The sequence below is a fragment of the Adiantum capillus-veneris genome, chromosome 29 (assembly GCF_014529385.1).
Source record: "Adiantum capillus-veneris isolate H3 chromosome 29, ASM1452938v2, whole genome shotgun sequence".
NCBI lineage: Eukaryota > Viridiplantae > Streptophyta > Polypodiopsida > Polypodiales > Pteridaceae > Adiantum > Adiantum capillus-veneris.
Genome location: NC_140959.1, coordinates 55,317,547 through 55,330,843, shown reverse-complemented (window position 1 = coordinate 55,330,843; position 13,297 = coordinate 55,317,547). Strand labels below are relative to the sequence as shown.

The 13,297-nt window shown below is 43.9% G+C and overlaps 1 protein-coding gene across 10 annotated transcripts in view; it reads right to left on the bottom strand.

Moving 5' to 3' along the window:
* Positions 1–12,396, bottom strand: part of LOC147419222 (uncharacterized) — a 38,785-nt gene extending 26,389 nt beyond the window's left edge. For 4 of the 10 annotated variants that reach the window (XM_086506275.1, XM_086506276.1, XM_086506280.1 and 1 more), the window contains exon 1: positions 10,601–12,395. In XM_086506275.1, coding sequence (XP_086362401.1) covers positions 10,669–12,255 — 1,587 coding nt within the window. In that variant the 5' untranslated portion in view covers positions 12,256–12,395 and the 3' untranslated portion in view covers positions 10,601–10,668. Of the gene's footprint in view, positions 1–9,955; positions 10,002–10,600 lie in introns of all 10 variants that reach the window. The other 6 variants (XM_086506281.1, XM_086506283.1, XM_086506279.1 and 3 more) reach the window with 4 other exon arrangements.
* Positions 12,397–13,297: the final 901 nt, after the last annotated feature.

Here is a 13,297-nt window from a genome sequence, read left to right as displayed (position 1 = left end):
CAGGTATGTAAACATATTCTTTTGTAAAAACCTAATAAGAACTCACTATGCTCTACACATTACAGTAGAGCGAGTTCACCATATCGTCGTGCTCTTCTTCTCGCACTCTCTCTCGCGTCGCACTTCCGGTCGTACTCCTTCAACTGGTATCAGAGCTCAGATCGAGGCTCGGGGCAGCACTGCAGGAGGCTAGAGTCACCAGCTCAGATTGGAGTGAAATTCGACAGGCTCGATGGGTGCAGATCCGACTCTGCAAATTTGGGGTTTTCGGCCTACGACTGCAGGTGCTGAGGATATCGACACTCCCAGAGTGTTGATTTGTGGCTGTCTACACATTGAAGGACGGCTCACAGTTCTTGGAGGCGTGTCACATACGACACGGGCACATCTATACACAGACTGTAGGCGACATCCACTGGTTCATCAGGTAGCTTGTGTTTGCTGCTTGATATTCCAGATTTCATCCTGACATTGCAAGTACTTCCACATGGGATGTATTGTCAGAGATGATGTATGTCTGTTGAGGGTTTGTTGGCTGTGAGTCACGCAGCAAACAACCGCCGCAGCGGTTACAGCATATAGTGGGAAATTTGTGGATGTATGACTTTGTGGAAAGTCTATGTACTGTCAGATTTGCTGCAGCCTTTGTTGAGGGTCGAGTGAGGTTTTATTGAGCTGAGGGATTCTCGAATGTTGAGATCCTTTCGGTGATACAGGTCTTGGAGCGATCCCTCGAGCACCCTTAGATAGGCAGCTAGGATGTATTGACTGTGAGTTAGACAGTTGGGATTGCATCTTTGCTTTACTGCCGTTGAGGCATTGTCGCAGTCTATGCTTACAGGACAGTGACAGGACAGTCAGAGACAGTACAGGTGCAGGACAGGTTTACCCACAGCTTACAGTGTCAGAGAGACAGTGTTTTTTGAGCTGTTTTTTGGTCTGTTTTTGATTACACCAGAGCCATTTTACAAAGGAGACTCTGCCGAAATTTATGCAGAATCTGAAGCTTTCTTGGTTCATTGGACAGGTTGATATTGGTTCATTTGTCAGTTTACAGGGGAAACTCTGCCGAATTTTTCCCAGGAAAGTAAACCACTGTGAAGCGTAGCTATGGCTGGATCACAGGACACTGCTCTTTACAATATCAAGAAGCTAGATGGAACCAATTTCCCATTGTGGAAGAAGCAGATTTGGCACGTGTTGGTACAAAAGAAGCAGATAAAACCTATAAAGCTCAAGGGGATAAGACCAGAAGATATGGACGAAGATGAATGGAGCGAAATGGATGAATTGGCACTTTCTACCATTATGCTGACTTTGGCAGAAAGCGTTTACTTCAATGTAGCAGACGAGATGTCGGCTTATCAAGCATGGTTAAAGCTGAGTGATCTTTATGAGAAGCAGAGTGCAGCTTCACAGGTATACTGGCTTAAGAAGCTTGTTGACTTGAAGATGAAAGAAGGGACACCTATGTCCAATCATCTGAATGAATTCAACACAATCTACAGTCAGTTGTCAGCTCAAGGTGTCAAGTTTGATGAACCTGTTAGAGCTATGTTCCTGTTGATCACATTGCCGAAAAGTTGGGACACTTTTCGCACAGCTTTGAGTAATTCTGCACCTCCAGATGGTTTGAACATAGCAGGTGTAGAAGGAAGTCTGCTTACTGAAGAAACCAATAGAAAGACAATGGACAAAGGCAAAGGAACAGCCTTAGTTGTCAGGGGAAGGACCAAAGAAAAGTACAAAGGTGGAAAGAGGAATCAGTCTCGTAGCAAGTCCCGCAGTGCTAAAGGCAAGAGTGACATAGAATGCTACCATTGTGGCAAGAAGGGTCACATGAAAAGAGACTACAGAGAATGGAAAGCAGAAAAAGGCAAAGAGAAAGCTGAAGACCATGGTGAGAAGAACAAGTCCTCAGTGAAGATTCAAGAAATAAATGTTACAAACACTGTTGCAGAGGATGACAGTCTAGTGTCAAGAGACATCTACTTCTTGAAGAATACAATGGACTCAGCTCTTCTTACAGCATCTGATGGAAATGCACTGAGTGACTGGATTATAGACTCAAGGGCATCACTTCATGTGTCTCCAAACAAGGAGTGGTTTACTTCTTATGTGACCACTAAAGATCATGTTCGGCAAGGCAATGGGCAGACATGTGAGATCTTAGGTGTTGGAGATGTTCAATTGAAGTTTCAGAATGGCTCTTCTTTCACGTTGAAGAATGTGAGACATGTTCCCGCAATTACAAAGAGCTTGATCAGCACAGGTTTACTTGATGATGCTGGCTACGTCACCACTTTTGGACAGAACATGTGGAAGATATCCAAGGGTTCTATGACAGTAGCACATGGAGTAAAGTCTGGAGAACTTTACATGATTTATGTATCAAATGTCTCTAAAAATGTAATCAATGTAACCGAGCAGCCGAACGTTTCTTTGTGGCATAGCCGGTTAGGACATATGTCCAAGAAGGGAATGGAAATCTTGTCTCGTTCTGGTTATTTGCCTGGCTTTTCATTTAATGATTTTGAATTCTGTGAACATTGTATGTATGGTAAGCAAACACAGCAACCACATAAGCATAGAAGCAATAGAAGAGATACACAGTTGGCACTTGTTCATAGTGATTTGTGTGGACCTATGCCTAACCTATCTCTAGGGGGAGCTTCTTACTTTATGACATTTATAGATGATTACTCGAGGAAAGTATGAGTTTACTCTCTCAAGCACAAGGATGAAGCGTTGAGTGTTTTCAAAACGTTTATGACACTTGTGGAGAATCAGAGTGGCAAGAAGCTTAAATGCTTACGCACTGACAATGGTGGAGAGTATGTTTCAAAGGCCTTTCAAGACTTCTGTGAGTCAAAAGGTATAAAACGTCAACTTACTGCTCCTTACAATCCTCCTCAAAATAGTGTTGCTGAGAGGATGAATAGGACCATACAAGAGAAGGTCAGAAGTATGTTGTCTAATGCACAACTGCCAAATGGGTTTTGGGCTGAAGCTGTATCAACAGCTGTTCATCTTGTAAATAGATCTCCTAGCAAGGTTTTGCAGAAGGATTCAGTGCCAGAGATGGTATGGTCAGGCAAAATGCCCTCATACAAGCATCTCAGAGTCTTTGGCTGTGGGCATATACTCACGTTCCAAAGGAATTCAGGAACAAACTTGAGCCAAAGAGTAGAAAGTGCATCTTTCTAGGCTATGGTAATTCTGGTGAGATGGGGTACAGACTTTGGGATCCCGAATCCAGAAAGGTTGTCCGCAGCAATGATGTTCACTCTAATGAATCCAAATATCATTCTAAACCAGAGAGGGTTGAGGAGATTAGAAGAGTTGTCTTCCAAGAAGATGGACCTGCACGTGCAAGACAAAATGTCAGGGCTCAAGAGGAGCAAGGACAGGATAGAGTGGAACCACAGGTTGTGGCTGAGCCTGAGCCACCTATTGTGCGTAGATCTGGATGTGTCACGCAACCTCCTGATAGGTTTGTTCCATCTATGAACTATGTCATGTTGACTGATTGCAATGAGCCTTCATGTTACAAGGAAGCAGTGCAAATGAAGGACTCCGAGAATTGGCAATTGGCCATGCAGTCAGAGATGACAACTCTGCATAAAAACAAGACATGGAAGCTAGTTAAATTACCACAGGGCAAAAAGGCTCTACCTTGTAAATGGGTTTACAGGTATAAGATCACCGCTCATGATAGTCAGCCAAAGTACAAAGCAAGGCTTGTTGCCAAGGGCTTTAAGCAAGAACAAGGCATTGACTTTGATGAAGTCTTCTCTCCGGTGGTCAAGATGACTACATTGAGATGCTTTCTTGCATTGGTTGCCATATTAGATTTGGTGTTGCACCAAATGGATGTCAAGACAGCGTTCTTGCATGGTGATTTAGATGTGGAAATTTACATGCAGCAGCCAGAAGGGTTTGTTGAGAAAGGCAAGGAAGACTTGGTATGCCAGTTGTTAAAGAGTCTTTATGGCTTAAAACAATCACCGAGGACATGGTACCATAAGTTCCACAAGTTTATGCTTTCTCAAGGCTACAAACGTAGTGAGTTCGATCACTGTCTATATACAAAGAAGGCTAAGGATGGCAGTTGGCTGATCCTTATTTTGTATGTGGATGACATGTTGATTGCTGGCAAGCACTTGGAAGAAATTTCATCTTTGAAGTCAAAGATGGCAAAATCGTTTGACATGAAAGACATGGGTGAGGCAAGTCATATACTTGGTATGCGCATTGAGAGAGACAGATCAAAGAAGTTGATTTGGTTATCTCAAACAGAGTATATTGACAAGGTTTTGCAACGTTTCAATATGGAGAAGGGAAAGGCACTGAGTGTTCCATTGCCACCATATGTGAAACTTAGCAAACAAGATTGACCTATGTCTGAGGAAGAACAGGCTGAAATGGATAAGATTCCATATGCGTCTGCAGTGGGTAGTTTGATGTATGCAATGATTGCTACTCGCCCAGACATTGCATTTGCAGTGGGAGTAGTAAGTCGATACATGTCAAACCCAGGCAAGAAACATTGGGAGGCAGTGAAAGGAATATTGAGATACCTGAAAGCTACAAAGAGTATGCGTATATGCTATGGGAGTCAGGAGCTAAGTGTAAAGGGTTTTACAGACTCAGATTATGCAAGTGACTTAGACAACCGAAGGTCTACGTCAGGGTATGTCTTTACATTGGCTGGTGGAGCAGTATCATGGCGTTCTAGATTACAAGATTGTGTTACTCAGTCTACTACAGAGGCTGAATATGTTGCAGCATCAGAGGCATGCAAAGAATCAATTTGGCTTAATCGACTAGTAACAGATTTGGGAATCAAAGAAGAGATGCCTGTGTTATATTGTGATAGTCAAAGTGTTATACAATTGGCTCGCAATCCAGTTTATCACTCAAAGACAAAGCATGTGGATGTGAAGTATCATTTCATCAGGGAAATGCTCGAGGATAAGCAACTTCAGCTTGTCAAAGTTCACACCACAAAAAATCTTGCTGATCTACTTACAAAAGGACTTCCCTCAGAGAGCTTTGCGCATTTTCGCAACAGTTAGGTGTAGGGTAGTACATCACTACTCTACATCTCTTGTATATTAGCTTGTATAGTAGCTTCTCTCACACTTAAAGTACCACATTGGACTTTAAGTGGGAAGTTGTTGAAGTATAAAGCCCAATGTGGTCGCCCAGGTAAGTGGGCGGGCCGCCAGGTATGTACACATATTCTTTTGTAAAAACCTAATAAGAACTCACTATGCTCTACACATTACAGTAGAGCGAGTTCACCATATCGTCGTGCTCTTCTTCTCGCACTCTCTCTCGCGTCACACTTCCGCTCGTACTCCTTCAAAAACCATTGTACTTAATATTAAACTGAAGGGCGAGTCTGTCCCTATTGTACCAACTTCAGCCATTTTTAAATTAATGAAATCCAATCTGTTTGTTTACTCGATTTTCATGAAAGAACTGAATGATAACGATAAGACAAATATGTCTAAAACTTGATAAAGACCGCCCAAGATTTTCTCCACTATCACGCCGATTGCTTCTCAGAAGGCCTACCAGGCGAGTTACCACCTGCTCGTCCTGAAGATCGTACCATTGATCTGATACCTGGAAGCACACCACCGAACCGGTCACCTTACCGTGTGAGCCGAGCACAGAATGAAGAGATTATGAACCACTTGGAAAAGGGTCTTGTCTAGCCTAGTACTTCACCGTATTGCTCTCCAGTGTTGGTTTTGAAGAAAGACGGATCTTGGAGAATGTGCATCGATTATAGAGCTCTCAACAAAATCACCATCGGGAACACATTTCTCATTCCTAGGATCGATGATATACTCGACAGGTTACAGGGATCCTCGTGCTTTAGCAAGATTGACCTGTTGAGTGGATATCATCAGATCAGGATCACACCGGGAGACGTCTACAAGGCAGCTTTTCAGACGACTTTTGGGTTATTTGAGTTTTTGGTGATGCCTTTTGGCTTAACCAATGCTCCTGCGACATTTAACCGGATGATGGACAGGATTTTTCGAGAGTACAAGCTATTTGTTGGCACTTTCTATTGTTTTCTCCAAGAATGAGGCAAAACACAGAGATCGTCTACTTCAGGTCTTTCATGCATTACGAGATCACAAGTTAGTGATTAATGCAAAGAAAAGTGAATTTTTCCTACCAGAGATACACTTTTTGGGACACATTGTCTCAACAGCAGGAGTGCAAATGGATCCGGCCAAGATAGAGACTATCCGTGATTGGCCCGATTTGAAGAATGTCCATGAAGTTAGAAGCTTCTTGGGACTGTGTTCGTACTACAGGCGGTTCGTTCGAAAGTTTGCAGAGGTTGCTTCCCCTTTGCATATCTTGACATAGAAAGGAGTCCTTTTCACGTGAGGACCCACAGAGGTGGCTGCCTTTCAGACATTGAAAGAGAAATTGACTACGGGACCAGTTTTGACTTTGCCGGACTTGTAGAAGTCATTTGAAGTATATTGTGATGCTTGTGGTCGTAGTCTGGTCTTAATGCAAGAAGGCCATGTCATTGCTTACGAGAGCCGATTGTTCTCAAGGCTGGAAATGACAACACAGATTTATGAGAAAGAGCTTTTGGCAATGATCCATGCTCTTCCTCAGTGGCGACATTACCTACTCGCAGTGGATTTTACGGTCTTTACAGACCATTAGAGTTTGCGCTACTTCTTGTCACAGAAGCAGCTTTCGGAAAAGCAGATGCGGTGGGCAAACATCTTGTCACAGTTTCACTTCCAGATTGTCCATGTGCAGGGAAAGAAGAATGTGGTGGCAAATGCTTTGTCTCGGAAGCCGTTGGTTCTGGCTATTTCCGCGATATATCATAGGAGCTTCGAGGATATGGTCGATCAGTATGCCACAGATACAGATTTTGCAAATATTTTCACACAGATACGGGATGGGAAGATAGTAGCAGGATATTCCATTCGGGATGGCTACTTGATGAGAAAAACCATGTTGTGCGTTACACAGCCGTTGAGGGAAAAGGTTATAACTGAATGCCACTGTCCACCTTTTACGGGTCACCGCGGCATTGCTACCACCGTGAAAGGGGTAGAGAGAGACTTCTTTTGGCCGAGACTCAAAAAGGATGTGGAAGAGTTTGTGCACAGTTGCTTAGTATGCCAAAAGGTCAAGTTTGACGCATTGGTTGGCTCTGTAAATGTACTTCCTCTTGGTTGAAAACATCGGCTCATCAAAATCCGAACTATCCGAGGAGGAAGAATCCTCGTCCCAACTTCTGTGGGATCGACTCTTCTTTGCCTTCTTCTTGCCTTCACTGGACGCAGAGGAAGAACTATCTGAGCTGTCAGAAGAGGATAAGGATGAACTGGAAACACCCTCAAATATTACACGTCTTCGCCTTCCTGGCATTCACAAAAGTAGATCTCCGACACAGGTAGCTTGGATAGTCGGCTGCTCGACTCTGTTTCCGCGGTTGCTCCTTGGTCTTCATGAGTCTGCTGACTCGCGGTTCAACTGCTTCTTCGGGTTCATCCTTCGAGTACACCTTCTGAGTGGAAGTCCCTGGTGTATCTGTCTTCTCCAAAGCTGACTTCAGAGGTGAACATCGGGAATGCATCTCGTCAAGTGGGTGCTTGACCAGAAATTTCGCATATTGAGGATCCTTGGAGTATTGAAGCATATGTTGGGCACAAGCATCAACCTGTTGTTGACGCTGCATCTCCATTCTTTCGTACTCGGCAAGTGGAGACAGGCCGTGTTCTTCCGAATCTTCAAAAATTCTCTCACGAACCAAAGTGGTCGAGTACCACAGTTTCCTCCTAGCAAGATTTGTCAACTGAATCCATGTCCTTCGTAGAAGGAGAATTGATTGAGCCCTGATACCACTATAATAGACTTGGACACTTTGAGAAAACTGAAAGAACTGAACAAAATAGAGAGAGAGACAACACAGCAAGGCGAAAATCCGCGCCCAAAGAGACTGGCCCCAAAGACTAGCACCCCTTTCAATATTTCTTTATTATTAATGCTCACAAAGTACAATGTCCAATGGTCCTCTTCTCAACAGTGCTCCCAAGCTCATCTGCTTGAGACTAGGGCCTTGGCAATTAATTTCCTTGGCCTTCCCAAAAGCAATGTACATGAAAAGCTCCAAGTCTAAAAGCATCTTGGCCCGAAAGCTAGCGCTAGAAGCTGCAAGCACAATTGCAGAAATTCGTGTGGCCTAACACGTCAGAAGAGCGATTCGCGGGCATTTGTACAGCTGCCACATCATCAGCCTTTTTACGCAATTTTTGGGACCTGCTTTATATTTAATCCTCTTTTGTCCCTTAGGCCCCATTGTACGGGGTCCCATGAGTTAGTAGGAACTCAACTTTTTAAAATAGGCCCTCGGCAAGACTTGAAAGTTGGTAAAACTTCTTCTACATCTTTTCCTAGGGATTTGATCCCTCTCTGTCCAGAGTCCGTCCTTTAGGTCATGCCACGTCATCACTTTGTGACACCGACCCATCTTCTTTTCCCCTTTATTGTGTCGATCCTCTCTCTTCTCTGTCTCCATCCAATTCTATTTATTTTCGGCATATTAATTGTTTGTGTGCGCTCCCGTGAGTGATAGTTTGTCACAAGTTGGTCATGTGATATATCACATTTAAGGGATTAGGCCTGTTAATAACCCTAGCCCTGACAAACTTTCAAGACACCGCCCGAGGGGCCTAAAACCCTTAAACGAGGAAATTGTGCAAAGCCTGCTGATGTGACACCTATACGACTAGCAACGCAAAATGCGGATGCTGACGTTGCATTGTACAGACAGTCCACAATTTGCGAAAGCAGCCTCATGGGCATGAACTTTTCATATCAGAGGCTTTTGGGGCAATAGCTTTTCGGGTTCTATGCTTTTAGGCCAAGGGCCTTTAATAAATTAATTAGATGACCAAGGCCTCTCTTCCGACAAATTAGCTTTGGAGCATTGCGAGAGAGAGGACCCTCCTCGGCAATTGTAATCTTGTGAAGCAATCAAGAAAGAAGTAACAAAAGGGGCACCGCACTTTATATTTCAAGTTTGATTGTTGCAGTTTCTCACGTGTGTTGCTTTAGATTTCTCACTTGGAGTATCCAAGCCGGTTACATAATCCTCCTTGGTATATCGAATCTTCAGTAACATCATGGGGATAGGTAGATAACAAGGAAAAGATGGCAAGCATAGCTAGATCCAAAGCAAAGCACCTGCCCAAGGGATACACCATCAGAAACTAAAGAGGGTTCGAAAGCTTGATAGGATAGCTCTCACCATCTCCCAAAGAGAACATGTCTTGTGGTGCAACATTATACACCACAACCCACCATCCCCTTCTGCAATCTCAATGCAAGATCTGCCTCGCTGTTCAAATGCATACTCTCGCTATTATCCTCCAACATATCAAGTGTATGCAATGTCACAATAGAATATGACCAGGGTCAAGCCAGAAAACACACCAAATAGACATCCTGAACTGAGATCTCTGCAAGATGGCACGAGTCCAAATACAGCACCATATGACCCCCGTCTGAGTGGCAAAGCAGAGGCAAACAAGTCTCCTCTCGCCACAATTGAAAAAACACAGGTGTGACTCTTCTCTATGGACTAAAAACGCACATACAAGGGTCTACTGGGAGTCTGAAAACACAGCAGTACGTCCACTCTTATGACTACCAAGGGTCACACCAAAGCCCATCCTCTATAAGGAAGACACTGCAGCCACACACTCCCTCTCCAAGGCTGAAAAATGCAAGTACAAGGCGTCTCTGTATTGTAGGAAATGAAGACAAAGGACCTCCTGCTAATCACCTCAAAAAATGCAAATGTCTCTGCACTATCCTGCCTGGAAAATGCAGATTCAAAAAGAGATCAATACTTTTCATCCAAGGATCCAGATAAAGAGAAGGCAAGAGAAACCTGATAGAGGACCAGCCAAGTCCAGATTGTATTTAAGCCCTGTATCCTTGCACACATCAACCCCAAGAGAAACCTCTTCAAAAGAACGACTTAGAACAATCGAAAAGAAAATAATTTATAGCAATTGAGAAAGCAGGCTCACTGCATGGGCATAAGTTTAAAAAAAATTGTACAACCAGTTTGTGCAATAGTGCAGTAAGGAAGAGGCGAACAGCACTCTCGTAACCACGTAAATGGCCTTGACAGCGTTGGTCAGACCCCATTGTGGTGTCAACCCATCCCTTACAACAAAAGTGCGCAAATAAACGATGTGTGCTTCAAGCCTTAATCCATAGACATGCTTTCCCCCTGAAGATTTCTTTCACCCACAATTGGTTGGACCAACATGATGTCATACATGTAAACAAATCTACTATCATGTAATTCTACTAGTTGTGATTTTGGGATTTGGGTTTGGGGTGTGGGAGGGGGGGGGGCGGGGGGGGGGGGGGGGAATTAGGGGCGCAGCTTCGGTGTCTATATACACCAAGTTAAAGTATGTGCATGTGCCATAGAGAGCCAAAACAAAAGCTTCCGTGTCTCCATATGCCAAGTCCAAGTGAATGCAATAAAAAGAGAGGGAGTGGAGAGGTAAAAAGAAAGCACCTTTCTTTGTCTGCACTTTATCTCAAAGCATTTGACGTTGCACCAATTCTCCAAAGAAGTGTGTGTGGTTACTTCAAAGCAACGGTATTTGACCTGCTTTGCTGTTTTCTCTCCAAGAGCACTCCACGAAGTATAACCATCTCCCGTATAAAATTGACATATGTGTATGGCCTTGCAGCTGCGTTAAGCATAAAAGATAAACGCACATTACCCTTGCTTCCAAGCACCTCATCATCAGAGTCTTCATCATCTTTTGAGAAATCATTAAAATCAAGGGGTTTGGGTTCCTCATCTTTACGGTCAGAAAAACCTTTCTTCACATGGGCCTTGAATTCATTTTCATTCATGTTGTCCCAATCCTTATCCTCATCGTCCTCCTCACCATCATCCTCATCCTCATACTCACCCTCATCTTCTTCAATCTCTGAGTACTCCTCCACATCAACAACATCATTAGACCCTTCTGCTTCAACCTCCACATCCATTTCTGAGGAAGTTTCTGAAGTGTTTGCCTTAGTGCTCTTCTCTGGTGACTGTTTGCGACTCCAAAGGTTGCGGTTGGGATAAGGAATGGGATATAGGAGCTTAACAGGATGATTTGATAACAAATGCTCGAGGCATGCAAGCTGAATTTCTAAAGGAGACGCTTCATACTTGGCTGTGATGTCCTCATGCCTTGCATTCACATCTAGTCCTAAAATTCGGAGGAACACTCCATAATAACTGGCTGCCTCATCAGGCTCTCCAACAGAATTCATCAAGAGACTACTTAGTTCCCTTATGAATTCTATTTCAGGCTCAAATCGAACTTGGTAGCCAACTTTCTTTGGCCTTACATAGATTAAATCCGGACGGGACCACGCCGTAAACTTTGTGATCTTGTTTCTGATAGAGTAATCTAGCTTTTCTATCAGTTTATCCTTGTCCAACTCCTCTCCAGATTCTGCAGTTATTTCCGCAACAAGTGTCCATTGCCTCCATGGCGGCTCCTGCCCAACATGATAAGGCAGTCTCACAAATACATAGAAAAACTTAAGCCCTACGCTCCCATCAAATAAACGGACACGGTTGTGGTACTTTATGCAGGCATCCTCAATCTCTAATTCTTCCTGATGCTTGAGATCCCTGACAGAGGACCACATGACATAATAGTCTTGACAGTGTGAGGTTGCCGGTATCATAGGGCCCTCTACATCAGCCTTGTAATCATAAGGGCCGAAGGGGCCAAACTTGTAGTAGTCATCGGGGTGCCTTACATAGGGATCTCGCTTTTCGGGCTCTGTGTGTTTTCTTCTGTGTATATTTCCACCCGGGTCTGGTTGGTCCCCACCTGGACGCCTCACACGCCTGAGTCTGCGAGGTCGGATGGGTTGTGGGTTTCTTGGTTTGCTTCTTCCTGCTTGTGCAACAACCCTGGAGCAGAGCCCCGTGCCCTCACGCTTCAAAAAGTAAGGAAAAAGGGTTCCATGTTTCCAAGAGGGCAAAGCTGTTTGGCTTCTGATGATGTGAGTGGAAGTGCCGAGTCCATTGTTAGAATATGTATGCATTGCGCTGAGCTGCAGCAGTGGAAGCTTCGTGAAACTGCTTTCCTGCTGAAAGAGGGAACTTGAACTCCATGGTAGGAGGTGACGATCTGCAGTAAGTGAGGACGCCATCACTGCTTATCGGTGATAGATATTCACTTCGTTAGCGTAGCAGCTTCTTTTGAATTCTCGAATTCTCAAGCCTCTACGTGGTCAGAGCTATTTTTAATGCGCTCTCTCTCTCTCTCTCTCTCTCTCTCACATACACACAGTCGCGCGCAAACACAGTCCTGATTTTCAATTTTCAAAGGCGATAAATATCTTGTAAGTGTCACTGCGTTTCAACCTTGTATCTACAGTGCTTCGGCGGCAGATCCTTTGACAAATGGCTACACAAGTCAAGCATAGACAAGAAGAGCTTGATGACGAGTCAAAAGCAACGATTTTTCTTTTCTGACTAAACAAACATTTGTACCACGTCAGTAGGACGGACTTTGAGCTCCACAATATTGTTTGCAATTTTCTTTTTAAGGTTGATGAATTTCATGTAAGCACATAAAGTTTTTGTTGAGTGTTCTGTCCAAAATGTCATTTCTTAAAACAGGTTGATTGTTGGATAAGCCCAGCATGGTTATGGAAAGCCTTGCAATATGGGCCAGAGAATTTACAATGAGCTTGGTCGGTTTGTATGCTAAATGTGGCGCCCTTATGAAAACACAAAAAGAATGCGATGTCCGACATGGCTATGCCATGGAAGCTTTGTGATGTTGCTCACTAATTGTGAAGGGAAGGCCTCTCTCCAATTGCAATCACCTATGCCATGGCAAGGAAGCCATGGACTGTTTTTACCAGATGCAAAGGGAAGGCATGTCTCCAATTGCAATCAACTATGCTTTCACCTTGAAGGCGTGTGGCCTTAAACAAGATCTTCAAATGGTTGCGAGAATTCACGATGTGGTTGCTAGTCAGGGAAACATGTAGGCAATGCTTTGGTTGATATTTATGCCAAATGTGGTGACCTTATGAGAGCAACAGAAGTCATGGATGAGATGTCGCCTTCTAGAGCGTGTTGATTGCAGGATATGCGAGAGATGGTTGTGGCAAGGAAGCTCCCAACTGTTTTAACCAGATGCAAAATGAGGGTTCCTCGCTCAAAAGGAGACTAAAAGCCTGT